The sequence below is a fragment of the Nymphalis io genome, chromosome 11 (assembly GCF_905147045.1).
Source record: "Nymphalis io chromosome 11, ilAglIoxx1.1, whole genome shotgun sequence".
Taxonomy (NCBI): Eukaryota; Metazoa; Arthropoda; class Insecta; order Lepidoptera; family Nymphalidae; genus Nymphalis; species Nymphalis io.
This window is the reverse complement of record NC_065898.1, coordinates 12659556-12687192: the sequence shown is the minus strand read 5'-3', so window position 1 is coordinate 12687192 and position 27637 is coordinate 12659556. Positions and strand designations below refer to the sequence as shown.

Below are 27637 nucleotides of genomic sequence, written 5' to 3'. Positions count from 1 at the left end.
TCTACGAGTACCGCACTGTGTATTTTTCATATAAATTATTAATCGAATATATAAAATCAACAACAAACAACTCGATCGTAATTTGATAAAGTACGCAATGATAATAGAAGGCTAATTATTTCTCATCTAAATTTAATTTTGAGTGTTTGTTAAAAAGGAAACCAGAATTAACTAATGTATATGTAAAAATCGGTTTCCGTATTTCAGTATACGTATCCAACAAAATTCTTACATCCGACTAAAATAGATTGGTTTTTCTCGGTATTGTTTACATAACACTTTGCGATCGATGTAACGTTTTTTCTAGAAATACAGCAATAAATTACATGCCCTATCCATAAATTTTCATTCCGAACGACAATATTTTATATTTAGCTCTCATACACGTGTGCGATGTACGAATGTGTGCGTGTTATAATGACATGTAGGGCTGATGGTGTTTTCGGCGCAAGCGCACGCTCTTCCCGCTTTGTTACGAGTATATAGGTTACTGCTGTTTTACGATGTTGTTAGTAATGAAGCAGTTAATGTTTTCATTAATTTGTTTTGACAGTTGCATTTTAAAACAAAAAATGTCCGTTCACGACATGACTTAAATGTAAATTTCATATTTGAACTTCTTATGTAACGTCCTTTGCTTTTTAGCATTATCTTTGTTTTATTTTTATCAATATAACGATTTACTAGCCGCATACGCACTTGTATGTAAGCGCACCAGCCCTGCGTTCCCCGTCCAATGAAGTACGTAATAAAAACTAGTGCGCGAGAGAGTTAATGCATTGGGTCGGTTTAAAATGCTCCAAATTATACGAGCAGAGAGCCGGGAGTGATTCATGAGGAGTTAACAAGATCATGACCATCAATAGTTACTGTTTAATTTTAGATAATTTCATGGAAATAAAACCATAGAAATGAACGAGATATATACAGAAATAATACATAAAATTGTATAGGATAGGTTTCACGCACGTTAATCGTTAGTATTCCCGTCCTAATAAGTCGTAGCGTGAAAATGGGCTGTCTAAAGTAAAAAGAGCCTAATTCGTACTGGTAGAACCTGATATCAGTGTGTTCAAACAAACAAACTTTTCAGCATTATATTAGCTACACGATGTATATGTATAATATTAGTCAAAATCCGAAAATACTTATTATACTACGATCCGACATCGTTTCAGCAGTCCAGTTTAATTAAATGTTCACGAGATTATTTTTGCAATAGAAAAAGTCCGTCTGAATGAAACCAAAAATAAAATGTTTATCATCGGCGCTTTTGTAAATGACGCTTAATCGTGAAACACTGTCTACGAGCTAGAGAACATTTTAGTTTCTAGAAGTTTCACGATAACGTTTCAATGTTTATATAATAATTTAAATTAATCAATAATCAAGTATCAGTAACAGCCTGTTATTGTCCCACTGCTGGGCTAAGGCCTCCTCTCCCTTTTTAAGAAGAAGGTTTGGAGCTTTTTCCACCACGCTGCTCCAATGCGGGTTGGTAGAATACACATGTGGCCTAATTTCAATGAAATTAGACACATGCAGGTTTCCTCACGATGTTTTCCTTCACCGCCAAGCACGAGACGAATTATAATCACAAATTAAGCACATGAAAATTCAGTGGTGCTTGCCCGGGTTTGAACCCACGATCGTCGGTAAAGATTCACGCGTTCTAACCACTAGGCCATCTCGGCTCTAATAATCAAGTATCATCATATATCATATTGGTCTATTTGGTATATATCCACTCAGATCACAGTTGATAAATGTTTCCCCTCAAAAAGCTGAAGCCGCACTAATTACGATGAAGGTTGAAACTTATCTCGCCACTCCAATCCATCTCTGCTGACTTCATAAAACATATGCTAGCATGACACACGAGCCATGAAGGTATAATTACGACGTTTAATGAACACATTAACCGCGAATAGTTATAGTGTTTTGAACCATTCACTCGGTCATCTCGACTCGTAAACCATAACTGTGTCGTTATTCCGTACAATGTTTATATATATATTATAGGTTGGCGGACGAGCATATGGGCCACCTGATGGTAAGTGGTCACCAACGCCCATAGACATTGGCATTGTAAGAAATGTTAACCATCGCTTCCATCGCCAATGCGCCACCAACCTTGGGAACTATGATGTTATGTCCCTTGTGCCTGTAATTACACTGGCTCACTCACTCTCACTCAATTACTGCTGTTTTGCGGTAGAATATCTGATGAGTGGGTGAGTGGTACCTACCCAGATGGGCTTGCACAAAGCCCTACCACCAGTAAACAATGTTAATAGTTTTCACGAGAAACTGTAAAAAGCTTCTATTTTATTAGCAGCTCGGAAAATGTATTCCCGTATAAGCCCGTATGTATTATTAACAATATTTGCACTTCAATTTAGGCTAAGAACTATGTACTTTGCTACTATCACGTGAACTATAAAGTGTTGTAAAATTATTTCTCCTTTTAAAACACAATTTACTTTGTAATCGAAAATGAGGCGATTGTATTTTCACATCTATTTCTTCACATTTGTTAGTAAAAAACCACAGGTTTTACAAATATATGTCCATAAACTACTTTCCCATTTTAGACATTGTTGTCCTTTTTAATGCAATTTATTCATGTAATAAATTACATATACAGGTTGTAATTTTCCGTCGCACCTTTTATCAAAAGATAGTGAAGAGCAACCATCATTGAATTTTTATACAATTCATTTTTGTTTATAATTACAAGCTGACTTTAAATTAAAATCAAAATAAAGAGTAGTTACAACTCTATAAAGGTACTTCGTTGCGAATCGGCAAGCGCAGCGTAGGGCGCCCTCCAGCCAGGTGGACCGACGACCTTAAGAAGGTGGCGGGCACCAACTGGATGCGGAAGGCGGATGACAGGGAGTTTTGACGCACCTTGGGAGAGGCCTATGTTCAGCAGTGGACAACGATTGGCTGTTGATTTGATTTTTTGAAAGGTACTTCTAAATCATAAGGCAACGACGACCGCCGAAACACGAAGATTGCCGAGAACCATTAATAAAATGGGCTTCCATTTTGTTGTGTTGTATTGTTTACACCTGACAAGATTTTGGTGCGGAACGATGCTTTTGCATGTATACTTTTACATAATTTAAGATATAACGAACATAAAGCTGTTCGCCGAGTCTAATTATATACGCGTACCTTGCCCCAAAAAAGATACAACGACTTTGAAACTTAGTTATGCGTTTATCTTTATATGTTTTGTTTATATAATTTTTAAAACGTAACGAATATCTCATCTCTTATAATATATATTTACACGGCTAAATCAAAATGAATTTTGGACTGAAAACATTAACATGAAAAATGCGACGTCACATAGCAGAAATGTCGCAATTAATTGGTAGATGATGTAAATGTTTATCCGAACCGTGGCAATGAAACGCCTCGCCGTAAGTCGCATCGCAGCATTTCGCGTCACAGCTGTCTATTATGCGAATTTGTATAGTTCCTATTCGCTATTTTGTATTTAGACATTTACATTAGCATCAGAGCGGTATAATTACAATACCGCGTGGTCGAAAAGTATTAGTTCCAAAATAAAGCTAATTGCGTGATTTAATGAATATTAGTAGCTTAACATAAGATCGGGATGGTTGGCGTTCTGGCCATAGGCTTTCGTCAGCAGTGGACGACGATAAGCTGATATATATATAACATAACACGTCTTCCATGAATTAACTATGTGAACTATGGTAAATTTTAACTGGGCGGTTACGGTAATAGGTGAAATACGAACACGTACCAATAATTTTAAACACTACTAGAATTTGCACGCAACGCTTATTACGTAAAATATAAGTATAAAGATAAGATTAAAAAGGAATAAGTCGAATTTAACCGTTGCTCTTTATACATGTCCATATGGATAATGGATGATCACTAACGTCTGTGCGGGATTAAATACACGCGGGACAAAATGTTTTGTTGTTGGCGACACATTGAAGATATGTGTGCATCTACACCTTGTGATATGTCTGTTAGCAATAGAATCTTCTTTATAGTTGAAAAAGATATACAGAAATTCGTTTTTAGTTATAATTTTAATAATTTATTATATGTGAACAAGTTGAATACTTTATTACCCGCGTATTGGTTTCATATTTCGCCAGGCAAGAGACTTTAAAAATATCAATACATATAATGTAATATCTAATTTAATCGCTCAACGGTTTAGAATCCACAATACTCAAAGTATATTATGGCTATCGAAATGTACAGAATACATTTATTACAGATTAACGCGTAAATTTGTTTCTAATTCTATTAATAAGCTTAATATTTTGTCGCTTGAGAAACGCAGTGAATGCTAAAATGAGATTTTTCTTTACAAAATTGTAAATAATTTTGTCGATTCAATGTACTTAGTCAACAATATTTATATCAAGTGTCCACATTCCATTGCCCGTTCAAAACATACATTTTATTTTCCTATGTGTAGAACGAACTATGCTAAAAATCGCTTTGTAGCAAGAGCATGTAAAATTATAATAAACGTTACACTAATTAGATATCTTTAACGTAAATTTATTTAAGTTCTTAGAAGCCTTAAAAAACTGTATTTGTCATTAATATTCTTATCGTTTTTTTTTTGTTCTGATTTTTAAATTACTTTTTAATACTTTATATATTTTTATTACTTGTTAAGTAAGTTTAGCTCTTGTTAGGTTCACTCCATGTTTCAATGTAAAAGTGGAAACTTTGTCGGCATACGTGAGACTTATTTTGTTGTCAAATGTATTATATTATACTGTATGTTTCCCAAAATAAATAAATAGTATTCCTGTCTTCACCAAAGAATCTACCTAGTTTGTCATTAATAATACAAATCAACGTTGAAGCAAAACAACTTAACCCGTGTTCAAAAATAAAGTGTAACGAGAAACAAAAGTGAAGAATTCCACCGAATTATTTCAGGCCCTTTGGCGCCGAAGTGAATTAAACGCTTCGACAGGACGGTTGTGTATTTGCGACGCGGTGACGAAGTCGACAAGTGTGGAATAGATATCGTCTGGACAGCTGCCAGCGGGCCCAAGGTCGCTGGAGCGAGCTACGGGATACCAGTACTAGACGCGGCCGCTGTACTTGGGAACTGTGTATAGTGTCGTTTTATTTAAATATGTCATTTTTGTAGATGACGTCATCGATTTTAATTTTAAAGTAAATTTGTCATTTTTATATGGAAATTTCTACTGGTACTTTTTAATGGCATTTAAGTGTTCGTGATAGGGAGTAAAAATGGATCTACAGTCTACCTAGTTCATAAAAAAATAATACGAAACTATTCTCGTAAGACTCATTTAGATGAGACCTTTCAATAAGATGGTTCCGTTTAATAGCAGATTTTCCAGCAAATATGTCCCGCCGGCTCGGAAAGCGACACCTCAGACCCGAGACAAGCGGGCAACACAAACGTGTCGCCCACGAACTGCACTAACTGTCGCGGACGCACCTGCGCCACGTCGGCCAGCGCGGCGCGCTGCATCTCCAGGTCGGCGATGCGCTTGAGCGCCGCGTCCTCGGCGCGCTCCACGGCCTGCAGGCGCTCCCACGCGCCGCGCAGCCCGCCCGCGCCGTCCGCGCCGCCCGCGCCCGCCGCCCGCCGCTCGCTCAGCGACACGTCCTCCGACGCGCCGTCCGCGCCCGCCGCGTCCCCCGCCGCCCCCGCCGCCCCCGCGCCCGCCCGCTCGTACGCGCGCTCCAGGCGGCGCGCGCGCTGCGCCAGGCGCTCCTCCAGCAGGCGCGCCTGCTCGCCGACGGCGGCGAGCAGCTCGGCGTACTGCTCGCGGTCGCGGCCGCAGCGCGCGCAGGCGGGCGGCGAGCCGTCGCGCCGCTCGCTGCGCAGCGAGTCGAGCTCGTGGAGCAGCGTGCGCACGTTGTGGTCCCTCTCGTCGATGGTGCGGCGCATCCGCTCGAGCTGCTCGCCCACCTCGGCCTCGCGCGTCGTCTTCTGCTCGAGCTGGCCCTCGAGGTTGGCGATGATGTCTCGGAGGAGGGATACCTTCTCTTCGGTCGCTTTGACTTTCTCGTCGGCCTCCGCCTTTCGCGTCTCCAGGTCCGTGATCATCTGATTCATGTCGCGCGCTTGAGCCTCCAGCTGCTCCACCTGAGTGGCAATATTGACGGATATAGAAAGGTGCTGACCGCCTACCCTTTCCTACCTAAGGATGTATATTTAGATAAGCAGGAGAATCAATTTACTAAGAAAATATTTTTAAAGACTACAATTACTTTAAATTTCTTCTAAACACTAGCTACCCATTCCGACCTAGTACGGATAAAATCAAAAATTTATTTATTATTGTTAAACAATATCCTGGATCAGATTGTAACGCCACCTCCTGAATCCAATCTAAGCCTTACAGGGACCCACTCAAAAGCACACAAAAAAATCGGTCCAGCTGTTTAGAAGGAGTTCAATGACGTCTATGTCATTGAACGTACATAAGTATTGTATATAAAAATATAATTGTATATTTTTCATAGAATATTTCCACTGAAATATTACCTTGGGTTTTGTTAACTGATAAATTTGTATATACATCTACATACTATATAGACTAATACAGAATACAAGAAGAATATGAAATTAGTATGTACGATATTGTTAGTATGTATATATTACAATAGTGTTAAAGATGTGAAGCAAACACTAACCTAAATACCTCTAAAACTACTAGACAATAATATAGGACTGAATTCTACGTAATATGTTTTTATTTATACAATATAATGTCCTCCAGACCGATTTCGGCCACGGCGGCCACTCAAGAGAAATTAACCAATTATGCATCCTGCGTATTATACGCAAACACAGGTGCACTCTCTATTCCCTAGCTCTTATAATGTGATGGGACGCCAATCCGACACGACCGAAACAGTTCAGGCGCAGAACCAACGGCTTTACGTGCTTCCCGAGTCACGGGAGTGTACACACTTCCAACTTTCAGACCCCAGGCTGCTACTGAGAATTTTGATTGAATTGACAGAAAAACCCAATTACTTTTTATTGGCCCGACCTGGGAATTGAACCCAGGACCTCCCGGATCAGCGGCCTAATATCTAGCCACTAGACCAACAAGGCAGTCAATACAATTTTATACAATATATTAAACTATTGGTAGTAAAATGTTAATTTAATTAAACTATAGAATAAGGAATAATGAATATATATTTTATCAGTAATTAATTTGCTCGACGTTATTTAATACTTGGTGGTAGGACTTTGTTACAACATCTGGGTAGGTACTACCCACTCATCAGATATTCTACTGCCACACAGCAATATTAAGTATTATCGTGTTTCAATTTGAAGGGTGAGTGAGCAAGTGTAACTACAGGAGCAAGGAACATAGTATGAACTGATGATATACACGGCCTAACCTAATTTCTAAAATAAGAAAAATACGAACAGAATCAAGCGCTAATTTTTATAAATAAAAGCTGAATACTAATTACAATGTTGTATGTACACGGCAATTTTACTTTATGAGAATGAGGTTTACATGAAAGGCCGGTGCGAGCAACCGAGGCGGACTTACATGTGCATCGTGCTCTCGACAGTTGCAATGCGGAAGGCGCAAACAGCGGATCTGGACACAACCCACACCCATTGTACCACGTGCCGACGAAGTTTGAACCGGCCGCTCGTCGAAACGTAATTTATCGACGAGCATTCGGGAGAACATCGCATTAAAAATAATAATACTATCGACAGCCTGCTAGTTTTATTTCGTGTCAAACTTACGTCGGCACATATTCAGGTCGTCAGGGACGTAATATAATATTATAATAAGTAGCTAAATCGGCTCACTCAGATATTTTTGGTCGAATCGATATAGAATAGTTTAATACGTAAAGTAAAACGGTTTCCGTTATTAGTGCAGAGCAGGATTGTACTAGTGACACGACCTCGGCGAGCACGCGCGCGCCGGCCAGCAGGCGCGCGGCGAGGCGCTGGTTGTCGTCGCGCAGCGCGCGCAGCCGCGCCGCGAACTCGTCGCGCTCGGCCTCGCGCTCGCCCGCCTGCTCCTCCACGAACTGCCGCGTGGCGCGCAGCTGCCGGTTGGCCGCCTCCAGCTGCGGGGACGGCGGTCAGTACTGCGATACGCTCCCGGCGCCAGCGGACTGGCACTCCACTTGGACCGGGATTTTACTCATCGTTTAAGTAACGTTTTCAACGTATATTGGGTAGCATCTATAATAAACATTTACAAAGGGTGCTACTGCGAACGTTTTGTCCTGTGACTACATGGAAAAACAAAACATAAATAAATACTACATTAGTACATATATATGTATAAAAAGTAAAATGATAAAAGCAAGCTATAATAGTTGACGTCAACCGGAATTAACTTGGTGTACCTTCTGACAGCACGCGCTGTGCAACGAAGATATATATCGCCGATCCTGCGTGAAGCGTGTCGGAAATAATATACATTATAATAATATACACAGCGATAACATTACGGTGCACTCGTGTTTGATCGTGTGATGTAATATTGAACGCGGGACGCTAAAGCAATAACGAGCCACCTGCTGCTGCAGGTCGTCGCGGTCGCGCAGCGCCAGGTCCAGGTCGTGCGCCAGGCGCGCCAGCTGCGAGCGCGGCGAGCTGCCGTCGTCCAGCGAGCGGCACCCGCCCGCCAGCGTACCGGCACCCGTGCCGTACCTGCACACACCGACTTTTTTATTCGCAATAAGAGATAGCAGTCAAAAATGTTTAGAGCTGCTGGTGTTCGTTTAAGCCGATCATTGCATCAATAGCAACTGGGAAAAATTTTATGTAATAAAACTTTCTTAATTATTAAAGCGTATCGTAAACACATTGCAAAATTTCCGATACTCTCTATTTCGCGTATCGATTGAAACACATGCGACACGGTTACGACGCGAGATATGACCACAAGCAGGCTGCGCCGCTCACCCCTCGGCGATGACGTCGGAGGGCCCGCGCTCGGCCAGCAGCTGCGCCAGGCGCAGCGCGGCGCCGTCCCGCTCGGCGCGTAGCGCGGCCTCGCGCTCGCAGCCCTCCGACAGCGCCTCCTGCAGGACCTGCGGTGCCGACGGACACGATATATTGCAGCCGAGTAGGCGTGCCTTCCTCGAAGCGAGCGATGTTTACTCGTGAACTCGTGTAAGGATGCACATCGAGAACGAGAAAGTACCTTTTTCTGTAGCTCGCAGTTTTCGCATGTTTTCGTGTTGTTGTCTATCTCTTGTACGAGCTCCGTGATCTGTACCGAGCTCGACTCCAGCATGTTTGATTCTTGCCGACCTCCTGCAATTTAGCATAGTAATAAAAAACTTTGTTTTACAACAATTTTAGAAATACACTGCAAAATTCTATTATTTAATTAAGAGCTGTAACTCACTGCCAGTAGCGCATCGAGCGGACAGCTCGAGGAGCTCGTGTGCCTCATCCCTCAACCTCTTCAGCGAGTGCTCCAGTTCCCTCTTAATGTCCACGCTGAGGTCCCTCTGCTGTTGCAGGAAACCGACGACGCCCTCCTCGTCCAGAGACACGAGAATGGAGTCCAAATCCGGCGCGAAGTGGACGTGCTTAGTACGTGAGACAAGACTCGAATTCAGATCCGTTAAGTTCGGAGATGACGGGCGAGAGTCTAAGTCCAATGTTCTGGAACAGAAAATGATTTGATTAGAATTTAATTAACGAATGTTCTTGGAATATATTAAACTACGTTTGGGTGCGCAAGGGTGTGTGTGTGTGTTTTTGTCTTATCATCACATATAAACATTATTCGTACAAAATTATTAGAGTGTAAATGTGTTTGTAGGTGAGATCTAAAGTTAGAATTTGCGTTCGTCTCCTTAATCTACTCGTTAGGATGTTGCAGAAAATTAATAACCCAAGTGGCTGGCTGGCTGCCAAGTCCTATGCAACACGTATAATGCAGGCCTTCCTAGAAACTCGACGCGAGATATAACAAGAGTCGAGATGCAAGACAACTAATTTACATTTCAATAAATCTCTCTGATGTTTTGTATGGAAATCAAAACAAACCAGATATAGAAATGAATTATTAAGTGAGACTGCACCGCCGCGTTTAACGACAATGAACAATGAACTAATACAAGAGATAATGCCAAAATAAATATATCTGTACCTGTAGCGGAATAACTTACCAAATAAATGAAAATTTATTTAAATATAAACTCAAGGACTCTTTCTGTTTAATTTGCAAAAACTGTTTGACAGAACGGCACTCGCTGGCTGACCACATCGGATCTAGAACTCATCCTGGGTTATTGAAATATAAATATCTACTAACTGGTCCTGTACAGCGAGTTGTCCCAGCAGATGCGCCAGCACAGTCTTGTTGAGCTCGTCCTCTGCGCTGGCGCAGTACGCGACCAGTTGCGTGACGGCGCGTTGCAGCGTCACGGCCACGCGCTTCAGACCGTCCCTGGAATGTTTAATACATTTAAAAACTTTTGTTAACTGATTCAAAAGAGGAGGCGTTACTTCTACTGTTTGTTTTTTTATGGAAATATCAGTGCGCCGTATCTATGATTACCGTTTTAGCAAATTCCTTGATTTATTTATATTTTAATTTATATCATACAAAATAGATCACTCCGGAATAACAGAAAATATATATATAAAAGGAAACAATTGTGAACAAACGTGATTTAATCGCTTAAAGCGATCACTCACATCTTTGGTAAAAGAAGTAGGTCATTTATTATATATGCGTAAATCTTGTTATTAAAATAACTTTAAAAGAATGTTTATATTAATCGATATAATCGCTTAAAATTGAGCATATGCACCACATATGTATAAGCCAAATACGTGCAAATATAATACAAATAAAATAATAAAGCAACAAACCTTTCTTTAGTGACCTCTTCCAGTTGTCTATTCTGATCAAAGCTGTTGTTTCGCCTCTGCCTCCGTTTGTCCGCCTCGCCGGGCGACAGCTCGTCGCGGACACTCGGCAACTGCGAACGACGATATCGTTTTGTTAATTCGATTCGTGCATACTTAGAATCTTAAACACTTATACTATAGTTTTGGATACAAGGACTAACGTACCATAAACCTCCTCAGCATAACCATGTTGCGTTTTTTACATTTTTACGATGATCAAAAATGATACCTTTTCTAACATTTAGAACATCACTAAATTAATTCACAATCACTTTAACATACCGTCATACAAACGACGAACAACTTTCAGTATTAAAATTTAAATATACACAACATTGAAGTCTCCAGCTGTGATACAAAGTAAAGTAGTTATATATAGGAGAATCTTTAAATACTTCACTCTCAAGGTCAAGTGCTTCAAAGTGAAGCGACCGGCTCCCTTGATGAGTGCAATTAAAATTAATAATATTCAAAAATTATGTTCATCTCATGAAGTGCCCTTTTATCAGTGGTAAGAGGCATTACTATTGATATAAGTACGTGCAACCGCATCTCGAGTAGAAACTACAAATTGGAATCTGAAGAGACTTGTCCCGATGGCTCTGCTCGGGTAATAATATAGGATACTTTTATCTCAACGAAAGTCATGAGTTCAACTCCTTGTCGGGTTATCAGTAGAAATTCTCTAAGATAAAATGTATTGAACATCATTTAAATCATTGAAACTTATATTGATGATTGGAACAATTATTGATAAATATTATATATTTCAATAATTTTAAACTATATCTTATAGTCTAGATTAGACTAGACTCTTCAAAATTAGGACAAAACAAAGGCCCCCTTGTTTTTGAATACACACGATAACATTTTGAAGAATTTGGATTTTAACGGCACACCACGCTCTCAGTTTACATATTTTCAATTGACGTCGTTTGAAGTGATATTCAGGCAAAGCGAACTAAGCAAGTTAATACTAGAATACTAGTATTCTGTGAAATGTATCTACATGAAACCACAATGATCAGACTTGAGGAAAAATTCATTTGATAAAACTTTATAAATAACTATAATTCCTACATTTACGTTCGTTTAAAACCAAACCATTAAAATAATTATTCTAAGGAGTTTTTATACTAAATACATTATATACGTCAGAAGCTATACACTGACATAGTACATTTAAAAATGTCAAATGTGTCAAAGGCAATTTCAACAAAGAGTGAGTTCTCATCAAGTAAAGTGTGGTTTAGTTTAACAAAACGCGTGATAGTAGTGACCAAAAGCTATTATAGATGGCACTTTAATATAATTTATTACTTTCTCAACACACTTCTGCCTAATCAATCTATACTCATATTATAAATACGTTTTCAAGACTAAGTCACTGCACCGAATTTAATGAAATTTGGTATAATAGTAATAATAATATTATAATATCCTGGGACATTTTTCACACACGGCCATCTGATCCCAAACTAAGCAGAGCTTGTGCTATGGAAACCAGACAACTGATATACTACATATACTACTTTTCTTTTATAAATACATACTTATATAGATAATTACACCCAGACTCAAGACAAACAGACATGTTCATCCACACAAATCTGTCATCGTTCAGTCTGTCCTGGGTGGGAATCGAACCCACAACCTTCGGCGTGAAAGGCAAGTATCTACCAACCACGCCAACCGACTCGTCTGATAAATGGTATAAATCCTAGAATTATCATATAACTATTTCAAGAAACAACACTTCGTAAGGTGTAACAAAGAAGCATTAAAAAATAAACTTTTACATCGTTTCAAAATCTTAAGAGATTGAATTTAACTTAAAAAATAATTACATTTAATTATTTAACTTCTAGTATTAATAATATTTCGTACCAAGACACAAGTCACCAATATTATCACTTCGTGAAATCCATGCAAGATTATAGTTAGTATTAGACGAGTTAGTAGATACCTGCATCCGTTTTGATGTGTTCAGTAATAAAATATTAGGTTTATAATATTAATTACATTTTCATTCAAATGTACATATGTTATTTAGGTGTATTAACAATTATATATTTTTTTTTTATAAAATAGGAAGGTGGACGAGCATATGGGCCACCTGATGTTAAGTGGTCACCAAACGCCCTTAGACATTGGCATTGTAAGAAATGTCAACCATCGCTTATAGCCAATGCGCCACCAACCTTGGGAACTAAGATTTTATGTCCCTTGTGCCTGTAATTACACTGGCTCACTCACCCTTCAAACCGGAACACAACAATACCAAGTACCTACTACTGTTTAGCGGTAGAATATCTAATGAGTGGGTGGTACCTACCCAGACGAGCTTGCACAAAGTCCTACCACCAGTAAAACCTACGAAGAAAACTACCTTTTATATATATTAATAATAATAAAGTACAAGGTACAGTATAGTTCACTTACCAATAACATTTACTTACATTAATAACGTATTTATATTTCAAAACTAATAACAGAAATTAAAAAAAAAAAACAACTACATTTACTCCTATTGATTTTGATATTTCATAAACTGAAGGTAGTTACATATTTTTAATGACTATGAAGGTCTTATTTAAGTTACTACTAAAAATTATATATATGAAAAAAGAAATGTAATTTTTACATTAAAATTAGTTACTTTGAGAATACATCGAGATGTTTATTGTTAGATTATGGTCAGTTTAGTGTTAATATGGGTCAAATCTTATCACTGAATTTTGACGGGGTTCCATTAAACCGGTTATGTTGACATTTTACACTCATTTTATTATATATTTGTTGTTTGTCACTATGACAATACAAATTAAAAAAAACTTGATAAGAAAATGTTTTGTTTATATATATATATATGAAAAACATGAATATGAAAAACATAAAAACATGAAATATATATATATATATTTCATGTTTTTGAATTCAAATAAAAACGCTGCAATAAAAATAACCTTTACGTTAAATGCAATTAATTTGTTGAAACATTTTATCTGCAACCGACAGGAAACTAAACTTCATAAACAAGTAACAAAATAAATCCAGCTGCGAACAGAAATAAAGTCAGCGGAAAAAACTAAATACCATGTGTGGCCCGTCATGAAATTTGTACTACAAAGTGTGCACAACAACGCAATCTGACATCACGCTAAAAACGCATCTGTCACCATTAAATAAGCGATAAAATCGTCTGCATAATTTTAGCAAACGATTAGAAATTTGGGTTAACATATGCGCATGTATCTTTAAGTTTTCTATTACCGATAAAAATAAGGTTTAAAATAGAAGCCACATGACATTTCCGATGTTTTTTGATCCAATTGTTGGAATTTATGTCGTATAACGATAATTTTAAGGGTTGTTTTTGCGTGCAGTGTCTTTAGCGGCAGAGCGTTGCGATGATAGCTATATCACAGGAGATTTGGTCTGTGTTTAAAATAAATACATACGTGTAAATAAATTTAATGAAACAATGAAGAATTTTCTTTAAGTTTGGAAGATCAATGACACCTGTTCGAGAATGGTATGCCTTTACAAAAATAAGTTAGATATAGACAAATATAGAGTAATATTATACTTTTTGGACGGATTCTTGAAAAGTTTTGAAAGAAATGTGTAATGTGTATGAATACATCTAAATGAGGTCACTTAGTAATATATCTCATACATTAATGCATAAATGTTTTATTAAATTATTGTTTCAGTTTCAATGAAAAATGTATTTTAATTAAAATAACTTCAGAAACATACCTTCCACCGAGCTATATACTACAATAATTAACGTTGTATTTATGTTACAGCCTACATCCCAAACGCCTGAATTGGTATTCTTAATAAAATTTCAATGAATAAACAGACAAATATAGCGCAACATTATAAAAATGATAGTTGCATCTCTATTTAAATTTATTTAATACAATGATTACGTAAATCAAAAATCGAAAAGGTACAATATAGTTACAAATACAAACAAGTCGATTTGATTTGTTTGATATTTGAAATCCGGTTCTAGCCAGTTCAGCCCCTCTTCCCCATACGTAATCAATATACACCAGAGGGGTACAGACTTTATGGGATACAAAACGCAGAGACGCTTTAGAATAATATAATGGGGAGATGAGAACAACGTGTTTGAATAATGACGAATAAGTCGCTAGCAAAAGTTTGTTGAATGAAATTCTAAAGATAATTTCAATGATCTTTTTGTTTCTGTAATTACAAAATAACTTTTTTATTTTATTTCTAGAGGTTAAACGATTGAGAGCAGCGACCGTTCAAAGGGAATTGGGTTTGAGATGTGCCAAGTTCTATGTCCGTAATACGTATTTTATTTGTCTTTTCGCAAAGGTGATTCGATTTCTAATTACTCAATCTGATATGTTTATAGATTATTATATTATCAATATTACACTCATCAAGTTAGATCGATCAATCAAGTGATTTTTCTGCAGATACAATTCACAAAATCATTATCAACGCGTAGGATAAAATAATTAAATTTTACATGTATTTATACTTTTTACAAACACCGACTTTCATTGAATGAAACACTAGTAGAACAACGCATGTGGTCACTAGCAGTCGCTAATATATTTAGACGCCGCACTAATCATAACACTGCTAATGAATAACGGTCAGCCTCTTCTCAACTTAACGAACACTTATCAACGATTGTTTTATTGCTTATACACTATAATCAAACAATATAACTAAACTGTTTCGTCAAATTAGACCTTATGTATAGCACTATGAAGTAATAGGCTACTGAGCGTCGATGTTTCGTATTCGCGCGCACGCTGTGACGTCACGCGCACGTAACGCGTTCGTAGCGAGCAACGGTCAGCGGCAAACTGAAGTTGTTTGTTTATAATACGGAATTGTATCCTCCTAGGCGGATAGAAGTTGCAGCGATGTTATATTTTTTATAATCTCTCATATATATATATATATGGATGATGTGATTTCGTTTAGGATATTTGTAAATACGGTATTCATATTTCGATGTTAAAAGTGCCACGGATGAAATAGTGACGTCATCATTCCTACTACGGCTATGCGTTCGTCCTTTTTTTATAGAATAGGAAGGCGGACGAGCATATGAGCCACCTGATGGTAAGTGGTCACCAACGCCCTTAGACATTGACATTCTAAGAAATGTCAACCATCGCTTACATAGGCCAATGCGCCACCAACCTTGGGAACTAAGATTTTATGTCCGTTGTGCCTGTAATTACACTGGCTCACTCACCCTTCAAACCGGAACACAAACATATCAAGTACAGCTGTTTTGCGGTAGAATATCTGATGTGGTAGTAACCAGTAGTGGGTGGTACCTACCCAGACGAGCTTGCACAAAGCCCTATCAAAAGTAAATGCTTGACATATGGTTTTCGTATCAATCGTCACGAATAAAAGACTCGGTATTAAAACTATTAAAATCTTTGAAAGTATTATTAATAATAATTTACATAGAAATCAATAAAATATACAGTTAATATCCGAATAATGATAACTTAACAAGTTCTTCCATAAATTTTTATAAACTACATTTACCAATGGCTCATATGAATAAAAAAATTATAATGTATAAATAAACTGTAAGTAAAACTCAAAAAGCCACAGGTTTATGAAGATAGAAATGAATATAGAACAGTTTGAACAAGACAAACGTAAACGAGACAGAAAACCGTTATAGCTATTATAACATATGATGTAAATAGTGGTTAGACTTATAACATCTCGGATGTAGAATAAAGATAAACGCCATTGTAATCCCGGTTGATTTACGCGAGGAAGATGAATTATGTTAATAAGGATATACGTTAAACGATAACGGTCGCAGCTTTCACGGAGACGCTGGCGAACCTGAAACATGAAACTTTGAACATTCGAGTCTTATAGGATTTTCTAATGATTCAGAACGAAGATTTCACTCAATGTTAGAGCGTAGTGAGAGCCCTTCTGGGTTGGTTACACCCAGTCATCACATTTTCTATCGCCAAACAGAAATATTTTGTAATGTTGAACGGTGTGTATCTTACGATTAGTTCCCAAAGTTGGTGTCATTTTGGCTATGCATGGACAACCCGTCCTATAGTACATAAATAAGATGAGTTATTTTTCTAACGTTTATATTTAAAAAAAGAAACGGAAACAAAATAATTTAGAAAGCTACCAACAAGTCTTGTACTAATAAGTTATTATATATAATTCGATAACGAAGGCATAGTCCATATATGTACATATGTAGCTGTCGTCAGTCTATGAGCCCGTTTACACTTAGAATATGTGACTTGTACTAAATTTTATCAGTACATTTTTAATTGTTATACGATTGACGTATACATTACATAGTATAGATGAATTGTAGGATTACTGGTGGTAGGGCTTTGTGCATGCTCGTCTGGGTAGGTACCACTCTTTTATCAGATATTCTACCGCAAAACAGCAGTACTTGGTATTGTTGTGTTCCGGTTTGAAGGGTAAGTGATAATTATAGGCACACGGGGCATACCATCGTATCTCCTATTTCTTTGACTGCCTCATTGGTCTAGTGGCTTGATATAAGGCCGCAGACACGGAGGTCCTGGGTTCAATTCTCAGGTCGGGCCAATAAAAAGTTATTGGGTTTTTCTGTCAGAAAATTCTCAGTAGCAGCCCGGAGTGTGGAAGTTGGAAGTGTGTACACTCCCGTGCCTCGGAAAGCACATAAAGCCGTTGGTCCTGCGCCTGAACTCTTTCCGGTCGTGTCGGATTGCCGTCCCATCGGATTATGAGAGTTAGGGAATAGAGAGTGCACCTGTGTTTGCGCGCACACTTGTGCACTATAATATCTCGTGCGTAGTTGGCTAATCTCTCTTGAGATTGGCCGCCGTGGCCGAAATCGGTCTGGAGGACATTATTATCTCCTATTTCTTACAATGCCAATGTCTATGGGCGTTGGTGACCACTCACCATCAAGTGGTCCATAGGCTACCTATTCTATTATAATAAAAAAAGATTAAAGATTCTGAAGATCAATGGAATTTGTTGACTAATCTTAAATGTTAAAAGAATATTATTTTGGAAATTTAGTCTCGTCAATCAATGTCCAAATCGTTTGTACGAAATTCTTCGTACACTTTCGATTCGCTGTAGCAAAACATCCGGGCACATTATAAAAAGACGAACACACACGTCGGCTACCATTTTACACGGAATAATGCGAGAAGGGATCTACGCATCTCCATTCTGTTTTATAAGGGGGTAGGCGATACACTTTGGTTATTTTTAATTGAGCTCAGTATTAGTTATGATTACATTCCTTGTCAATAGAATAATATTCTTGAAAACTATTATACAGCTGGTTAAATAAGTATTGTAAAATATTATTTATATATAAATAGGCAGACAATATAATTCAGTACCTTTTCCTTTTTTATTAGCTTAAAAAAATTGGAAAAAATAGTAGAAAAATGAAGGTGAAAATATGCAAATTAATAATTTATCCAAATTCCTCAAAAACAAATTTGACAAATGAGCGAATACTAGTATATAGTATATTTCAGAAAACTTTTGGGTCCATATGGATTCAGTAATTTTCTGTTTTAGCACTAAACCAAAATTATTATGAGTCCAAATTTGGTCCATGTATATATCGATGACGATCATAACATATCTCTGAACTATCGTCGCGACAAAACATCTGAAGTATGTAACATATATTGTACGATGTGAATATGACCTCAATCGATTAAGCCGTGGAGAAGTTCACTAACAGACGCACGCACACACAGACGATTATATAATATATAAATATAGCTAGTAACGATAAAACAGCAATACTTGATATTGTTGTGTTCCGGTTTGAAGGGTGAGTGAGCCAGTGTAATTACAGGCACAAGGGACATAAAATCTTAGTTCCCAAGGTTGGTGACGCATTGGCTATAAGCGATGATTGACATTTCTTGCAATGCCAATATCTAAGGGCGTTTGGTGACCACTTATCATCAGGTGGCCCATATGCTCGTCCACCTTCCTATTCTATATAAAAAAAGGAAGTCTTATCTGTAATATATTACATTATAGTACGATTTATTATGGAAGATATAAAATAAAATATATATAAAAACCACTATGTTTAACATTCATTATGAGAACGTACAATTCTTAATACTCTACAAGTCATTCTTATGAAACATATATTTTATTATAGAAATGTTTATTAGAACATTTCCTTCGAAGATAAACAAAGCTCTACACCGCGAAAACCGTAAGTTATCTTGGAGGGTTTAAGATCAACGCTTCATAAAAGTGTAGCATCTAATTATAACCATCTAACATCCTGTCGTACGGGGTAACCGATTCGCTACGTATGCGACTGCACTTTCCCAATTACTAAGCTACGTGGACATGTTCTTGACCTAAATAATAATAAAACAATATATTTTACCATATCGTGGAACTTTGTAAATATCATTCTATAAACCGTTTAGGACTAAAAATGTTTAAATTGCGAAAGATCGAATCAAAACATATACGACTGGACTATACAGTTTCATGTTACATTTTATTGCAATTTGTTTAAATTAAAATGGCAGACTGCCAAATAAAATTGATTCAAAGTGTTCGCATTCGCTTATAGATACTAGCACTTTTAGACGTAAAAAATACTTCTTATGTCGTTATTAAGATGTCATGTCCCTTGTGTGAATGTAATTTTACTAACCCTTCAAACCAGAAGAAGGCTAATTAAGCAGTATTGCCATATGATGCCAGCCAGACGGGCCTGCACAAAGCCCATACATCGGTAAATACAATAATAAGTCAATAAAAACACTGGAAAATATCCTTAAAAACTCTATAATTATTTTGTATCTCAAAAATTGACGAGCCAGATGTCGTGGTTGGTAGATACTTGCCTTTCACGCTGATGGTTGTGGGTTCGATTCCTATCCAGGACAGACATTTGTGTGCATGAACATGTCTGTTTGTCTTGAGTCTGGATGTCATTATATTATAAGTATGTATTTACAAAAGAAAGGTGGCATATGTAGTATATCAGTTGTCTGGTTTCCATAGTACAAGCTCTGCTTAGTTTGGGACCAGATGGCCGTGTGTGAATAATGGCCCAGGATATTATTTAACATATAATTATTATGGCTTTGTATTCCTCACCGGGGCCGTAGAATTGACTCGAGGACTATTGAAGCGTCACTCTGTTTATGACGAAGGGTGTACACGTGTTCCCGACCGCGTCACGTGAGAACCATTGTCACAACTACGCTAAGAACTCTTGCGACATCCTGCTGTAAAGGACTCTTTAAAAACGAAAAAGTATTTCTCTAACCCTACGCGTAAACGTTTATAGAAATTATGAGAAAAAATAGTGTAAATCTATACTAAGATTATAAAGTCTACAGCTTCTAATATATTAACAAAGCAACTGTAAATCAAGGAAGCGCATCTAACTGGGACGGTATGCATCTAAAATTCGACGAAACGTATTAACATCGTTAAACATGCCATAAACCGGCAAATTTTATTCAGTATCGGTGTTTTATCTATAAAAACGTCCGTCAGTTAAAAACAGAATATATTTTGTAGGTAATTAAGTACGTACAATTGTAATTAAATACAAGTTAATAGTAGAAAGAAAATAATATCGCAGTACAGTACAGTAACAGCCTGTTAATGTCCCACTGCTGGGCTAAAGCCTCCTCTCCCTTTTGAGGAGAAGCTTATTCCACCACGCTGCTCCAATGCGGGTTGGTAGAATACACATGTTGCAGAATTTCAATGAAACAGTTGATCATGAAGAACATGAAGGTTTCCTCACGATGTTTTCCTTCACCGCCAAGCACGAGGTGAATTATAAACACAAATTACAGTAACAGCCTGTGAATGTCCCACTGCTGAACTAAGGCCTCCTCTCCCTTTTGAGGAGAGGGTTTGGAGCTTATTCCACCACGCTGCTCCAATGCGGGTTGGTGGAATACACATGTCTAATTTCAATGAAATTAGACACATGCAGGTTTCCTCACGATGTTTTCCTTCACCGTCAAGCACGAGATGAATTATAATCACAAATTAAGCACATGATAATTCAGTGGTGCTTGCCCGGGTTTTGAACCCACGATCGTCGGTTAAGATTCACGCGTTCTAACCACTAGGGCATCTCGGCTCGGGGGTCCTGGTCTCCTCGGTAAGTCGTATATACTTGTCAAAACGTAAATACGACATGAGATGATTTCACTTTGACCAAGTCAAACACAAATTAGGCACATGAAAATTCAATGGTGCTTGCCCGGGTTTGACCCACGATCATCGGTTAAGATTCATGCGTTTTAACCACTAGGCGACTTCTAATATTAGTTACTACACATAAAACAGACGTAGATATGTAAAAAAGTTACATCTTTTGAAAGTCAATTAATACAAATGTGAGCCAGTATAACTAAAGGCTCAAGGAACGTCTTAGTTCCCAAGGCGGATTGGCGTTGTACAAATTGTTAATATTTCTTACATCGCTTATGTACATGGGCGTTGGTGACTTAACATAAGGTAGCCCAATTGACGGTCCGCCTATCTATTTCATAAAAAAAAAAAACTGGGCAATCTAATTTGGCCGGTCTGAAGTTACTGAATATTCTATAAATTGCTTTGTTTATTCCCATTCCCAGGGAGGATCTATTGTACATGTACATGACTTGTAAATATAAGTCGTATTAAATTCAACCTAGATCTCGAGTTGTATTACAAAACGCTCCGGTTTCCTGATGCTTTACTAAAAGCGATAGTTAAAAGCACTCCATTCTATGCGATTCGGAGCATAAAATACCAATTAGTAGGTCATGCGCACGTAATAGAAGTCGAGTAGACAGTCGTCGTCAATACATTTTAATTTTGCGAAATCCATCATTCTTATTTATATTAAGGCATATTTAAACGTGCAATTCATTTTTAGTACATTTATGCTTACATTGTCTGAGTTGTTACAACCCTTTCATTTTATAGTCGACCGCCAAAGAGCAATACTTAATATCGTTGTGTTACAATTGGAAGGGTAAGCGATCCAATGAAACTTCAGGCATAAGTGACATAACATGACATCTTAGTTTCCAAAGTTGGTGGCGTTTTGGCGATAAAACTTAAGATGAACTTTGGTTCTTATACTATGACATAGAATTTAATTGGTACAAATGAGCATTTAATGAGTTTTTGCCGGTTTTTTCTCGATAAAATATATGCATATTCTTACGTAAGTTAATATAAATAATAAAACAGTATCGTCCCTATAAGATCCAGTAGATTTCCAAATATTTCTGAATTATTTCTGTGCCCGAATGTACTGCAATTGAATGAATTTAAAATTATAATCATTATCTGGAGTGGCTTGATGCGTGGATCCCTTCTATGTGAGTAAACATGTGGCTACGCTAGGGCACAAGATAACATGTACAGATGTTTGATATTCTTATTATTATAACATAATTTTCTTTCTAATTATACATCAAATATTATTACGTAAGAGAGACCGTGGACATCCTTAATACGCATCTATTTTAGAATAGAATAAAATATGCTTTATTGTACACTAAAAGAGTTACAGAACAATTTTAAACACAAAAAGAACGAAAACTATTTCGTACAAAAGGCGGTCTTATCGCTTAAAGAGCGATCTCTTCCAGACAACCTTTGGGTGAAGGACACGAATTAAATAAATAAAGCGGTAAGGAGGTGTACTAATCATTTCAATTTTTATTTTTTAAATATGAATATTTAACTTTGTTATTGAACATTAACGTTTGACGTTATACTTGTTTTAGAAAAAAAAAATGCCCGAGACTTCGACGACGTGTGAGGTATGGCGGAGATATAACGTACCTCTGACAACGTGAATGCAATAGTACACGATGTTCGGATGAGTAGTTAAGACTCGTTAGCGAAGACGCATTTATATTATCACTCATCAGATATTCTACCGCAAAACAGCAATACTTGATATTGTTGTGTTCCGGTTTGAAGGGTGAGTGAGCCAGTGTAATTACAGGCACAAGGGACATAAAATCTTAGCTCCCAAGGTTGGTGGCGCATTGGCTATAAGCGATGGTTGACATTTCTTACAATGTCAATGTCTAAGGGCGTTTGGTGACCACTTACCATAAGGTGGACCATATGCTCGTCCACCTTCCTATTCTATAAAAAAATATATATTGTTTTATAAATAAACTCAATAAATCTCTAAAACTCCAACATTACATTAAGTAGAGATCATACGAAAAATAACGATAAAATAAAAAAATATATTAGTTAAGATTAAATTTTCGATAATTTAATTATCCACAATTAAAATAAATTTACTTGACCGACAAGAGTAACTACTGAGCTTCTTGTCTGTTTTACCGACAATACCAACATTTCGAAACGGTGATAGCGTTACTCAAACGACGATTCAGAAATGCATGTGCTTACACGAGTAAAGTATAATTTGAAGTGTATAAGAAAGGAGGTCCTATGAAATAGAAAGATGCTTTTAAGTAATTGCCGGGGGCCGAATTCTACTAATTTATAACGATTACGATACGTTCCCGATTCAATTCCGATCCAACTTTGAATCATCTGTATTTATTCGAAACGGAACCAAACCGATAATATGTAAACATATACCGTTATGTCAAAATCAAACTTAATTGTTAACATTTATTGCAACAGTCGATAATTAAATTAAAGAATAGGAAAACGGAAAAACGGCAACGATCACGTTTCGATTCGATTGCGATAAAGTGACAATTTATTAGTAGAATTGTTTGTTTGTCCCTTGTTTTGTTTTTCACTTCATTACTTATTCGTGTATATCTATTCATTACGTTTAGCTCTTAGAGTTTTAAAACGTGAGAACTGAAGGTACACGTATGATGTAACAAATGCAAAAACTTTAAAAATACGACATAACACATTTACTAAGCACGTCCACTTAGGGGGTCTTTAATTGTTTTTTATTATGATTCTTAATCAATTTTCTATTGCCTGAAGTCAATTTTTAAATAAATAACGTATGTAAATCAAGCAAATAAGTAATCGAGTCGTATTACTGTATTTATTTCTTCAATTAAAAATAAAAATATACTATCACATAGCCCGTAATGCCGGCCACCCAGACGAGCTCGCATTAGACAGATGTTTGGTTTAATCCAACTATAGAAAGCAACAGAAAATAGAAATGGCTTGATTTATTATTATTATTATTATTTACCTTCATAAATCTAATAACGGTCAGCGTTGTAATTTCTTACGCGCGATACATTTATATTACATGTATGATATATTGTCTCTAACCAAAAAATCCTTTCACAAAGATTCATTTTATACATCATTTTCATAATCAGTATCATTTGATTCTCTTAAACTACTTATAATTTTCAACTAAGCTTTTTTATAGTATAGCTTGGCGGACGAGCCATAACCATATCATATGGCCCACCTGATGGTAAGTGGTCACCAACGCCCATAGACATTGGCATGGTAAGAAATGAAATTATATATTGCCGCCTCTATATTCTTTTTAGGTCTGATATTTCAATGCACCGGGCGCAGCACCGCGACATTTGATTAGACGTCGCGTAGTAAATACATGCTAGCGTATAATTAGACGCCTCGCAAGTTCAGTAACCCGCGCAGGCGCAGCTCTGCGTCTACGCCGCGATAGGTTCAGTTATCGTCAAAATTGCGCAAATATATTATTTGACGAATTATCATATGTCGAAACACGCTTGATCACAATAATATTAAGCCCATAATCACGGTAGTTAACTTGATAAATAATGGATTCTAACAATATGATCCATTTAAATTCTTACAAGAAAGTTTAATTGGACAATCAGTATATAACGTTTAAAGATAAACATTGTTAACAAGTTTTTTTTTAAATAAATGTTCCGACTCTCGCAATTTTAAAAATTGAATATATGTATAATTTGTTTCCTACAGAAGAAAGCATGTTTGTTGATTTATACATATATACACTTCTTCCCCTAACAAGGAATTCAACTTACGCATTCAAATAGTTAATATATAATAAGGTTACTTATTATATCGGAAATAAAACGGCAACAAAACCACTCACGAATATAACTATAACAAAAATATATTCAATGTGCTCAGTGCGAGTTTTTTTAATTATTCGATAGTATTGATGTTAATTGCGGTTTGTATGGAATGAAAATAGCGCCATCTAGTGACAATAATCGCAATTTACAAATAGCAGCTTACGTTAACGCTATCGAAAAAGTAAAAAAAGAAACTCGCACTAGACACTCATACGAATTCGTCTTAACGTTCCACATTCGTTTATATAAGTATTATATACAAATTATACATTTAAATTGACGACCTTTAATAAATAAATATAAGAACAAAGTTATTCGATAAAAAAGCAATCGATAGCATCGTCAGACGCCATCTAGATTTACGGTTTACTCATGTGAGGGGAATGCGAGGGTGGCGGTATTTATAACAACGCCATAGATTTATCACACTTATCTATAGTAACGGACGGTGAATTGAGTCGTCGGTCGTTACGAGCCGCTCTGGTTTTATTGGTTCGGACGCTATCTGATTGATCAAGTCGCACGATTGGATTAGAGTGTCGGATTAATAAAACGATTTCATATATTTATTTTGTAAACACGTGTGACTATTAAATGTTTTTACAGAAATTGGATGATCACGTATAATCTATTAAAATACTAGTCGACACAGACACAGTTGGTTCCTACGCGATACGTGATTAACTGTTGCTCATGTGAATATGGGTCATGTAGGATTATCAGGTCAGGTCACGAGGGGAAGTGCCGTAGAAGCTGCCGTCGAGTTTGAGACATTATTCAATTATTCTAATTCACGATATTTATTACTACTACTCTTAACAATGTAGGGACCGCGTGACCATGCGCAAGTCAGTTTCGATCCTGAATCCTTGGGCAATTATCACGTAACTGGCGTTGCTGGTCCTGTTTAGTTATAGCTTATATATAAATATTTATATGTTTTAATGAATGTATATAATAAATATATGTATAGTAAAAATAGATGTCGGTAACATTTTAAATCAAATTCACTTGATAGTTCTGTCTACGTAAGAATTTGGTTTTTTGCTGTGCAGGAATATGAATGTAACAAGTTTCACTGACCTCATTATCCTGAGGCTTCTCTGCGTATATGCGGTCCCGCAGGGCCACCAGCTCTAGCGGCCAACTAGACAGCTCCGCGTCCGGGTCCGACAGCAACACCTGGGGAATATTAACCGATCAATGTTTTGTTTTTACATAAAACAGGCAGAACATTAGTCATTACATATTTGCGTTACTAATCTTGAAATCGAGTAGTATTTATCAAGAGTACAATGCTTCTGCGTGAACTAAATATTCTCAGAGCGTGCAAACGATATTAATGTGCAAAAGTATATGGGCAGACAGTGGAAGTATTTCTTCTCTCACTGTCATAATCGGATAGGACACTAATCGGACAGGCGAAGAAGCAACAGCTTTGTCTTTTTAAGGCAAAGGAGTTCAACACTGAATAATCTTGGAAGTTGGACTGTTAATGTTATGTTCATAACAAAATAACTTTCTTTACACGACAAGGGGTTGGGACCCCGTTCAACGTAACAATACAATCGTTGCAATTAAAATTATTTCAATATCGTGATTTATCCATAACACAGCCATTACCCAGCCAAACGAGCATGGACTCGATATGACCAAATGTATGATATTTATAGCCATAATTAAACCGTGTTCACTTTCAAGATGAAACAAATGTAAACAAACGATATGAGAGACCAATTAGGGTTCGCTCGTGAACCGGGGTGACCAATCATTTAAGCAGAACATGAAAGAAAACTACACACATTTGATATTGCATTAAATGAAGAAAACATAACACGATTACGTTTATATGGAAATGTTTACTTTAGATAGTTTCCAATGTCACCGTTGCATATTGTATATGTTTGTGTATTTATAGGCATTTATTTGAGTGATTGCTGTAAATATCAATTCACAGTTTAGTTTTTTTTTATTACCTACTCTCGCAAAGAAAATCACTCCCTAAATTATAAACAGATACTTTCGAACATTTAAGCTGTATAACCATTAACTGGATATAAGATTTGAATGGAACTAGACAACGTGTTTAATAAAAAGTAATGTTTGTATACTGAGTATGGATTATATTACAAATGTTGAAGATGTTTACGGTCATAAACAGATTTACGAAAGATCAAACGGTCGTGGGATTGATTATACATTTTACTACTAACTACAATAAATGTAATTATGTATTTCAAAGTTATATAACTTATAATTTGTTTCGAGAGTATGTTATATATACAAAAAATAATAAAAACATATATATATATACAAATATATGAAATATTTCAGCCATCTTCATCATTCGTCAATCTTTTGAAACTAATATTGGATAAGATTGAGACCTTTACGAAAAGTATACAAACACAAATTAAGCACAAAAAATTTCAGTGAAGTCCGTGTTTAACACGCAATTTTCGACTAAGATTCACGTTGAGTAACAGTTGGGTAACGTCGGCTATTATTCATCAAGTAATCTAACGAAATATTTGTAACTTTGTGATTCATTAAAGTTTTTTAATAGGACAGGACTTCTCAACCAATGGTTAACATTTCATTA

At 36.8% G+C, this 27637-nt stretch overlaps 1 protein-coding gene across 4 annotated transcripts in view; it reads right to left on the bottom strand.

The window, feature by feature from the left end:
* The window catches only part of LOC126771715 (pericentrin-like), a 59478-nt gene that overhangs the window by 17557 nt on the left and 14284 nt on the right, over positions 1 to 27637 (bottom strand). For 3 of the 4 annotated variants that reach the window (XM_050491742.1, XM_050491743.1, XM_050491744.1), the window contains 10 exons: positions 26119 to 26217; positions 10898 to 11007; positions 10335 to 10469; positions 9417 to 9679; positions 9210 to 9322; positions 8969 to 9096; positions 8578 to 8713; positions 7954 to 8121; positions 7584 to 7634; positions 5495 to 6148 (listed from right to left, as the gene is read on the bottom strand). In XM_050491742.1, the coding sequence (XP_050347699.1) occupies positions 5495 to 6148; positions 7584 to 7634; positions 7954 to 8121; positions 8578 to 8713; positions 8969 to 9096; positions 9210 to 9322; positions 9417 to 9679; positions 10335 to 10469; positions 10898 to 11007; positions 26119 to 26217 (1857 nt within the window). The remainder of the gene's footprint in view (positions 1 to 5494; positions 6149 to 7583; positions 7635 to 7953; positions 8122 to 8577; positions 8714 to 8968; positions 9097 to 9209; positions 9323 to 9416; positions 9680 to 10334; positions 10470 to 10897; positions 11008 to 26118; positions 26218 to 27637) is intronic. The other variant, XM_050491741.1, reaches the window with a different exon arrangement.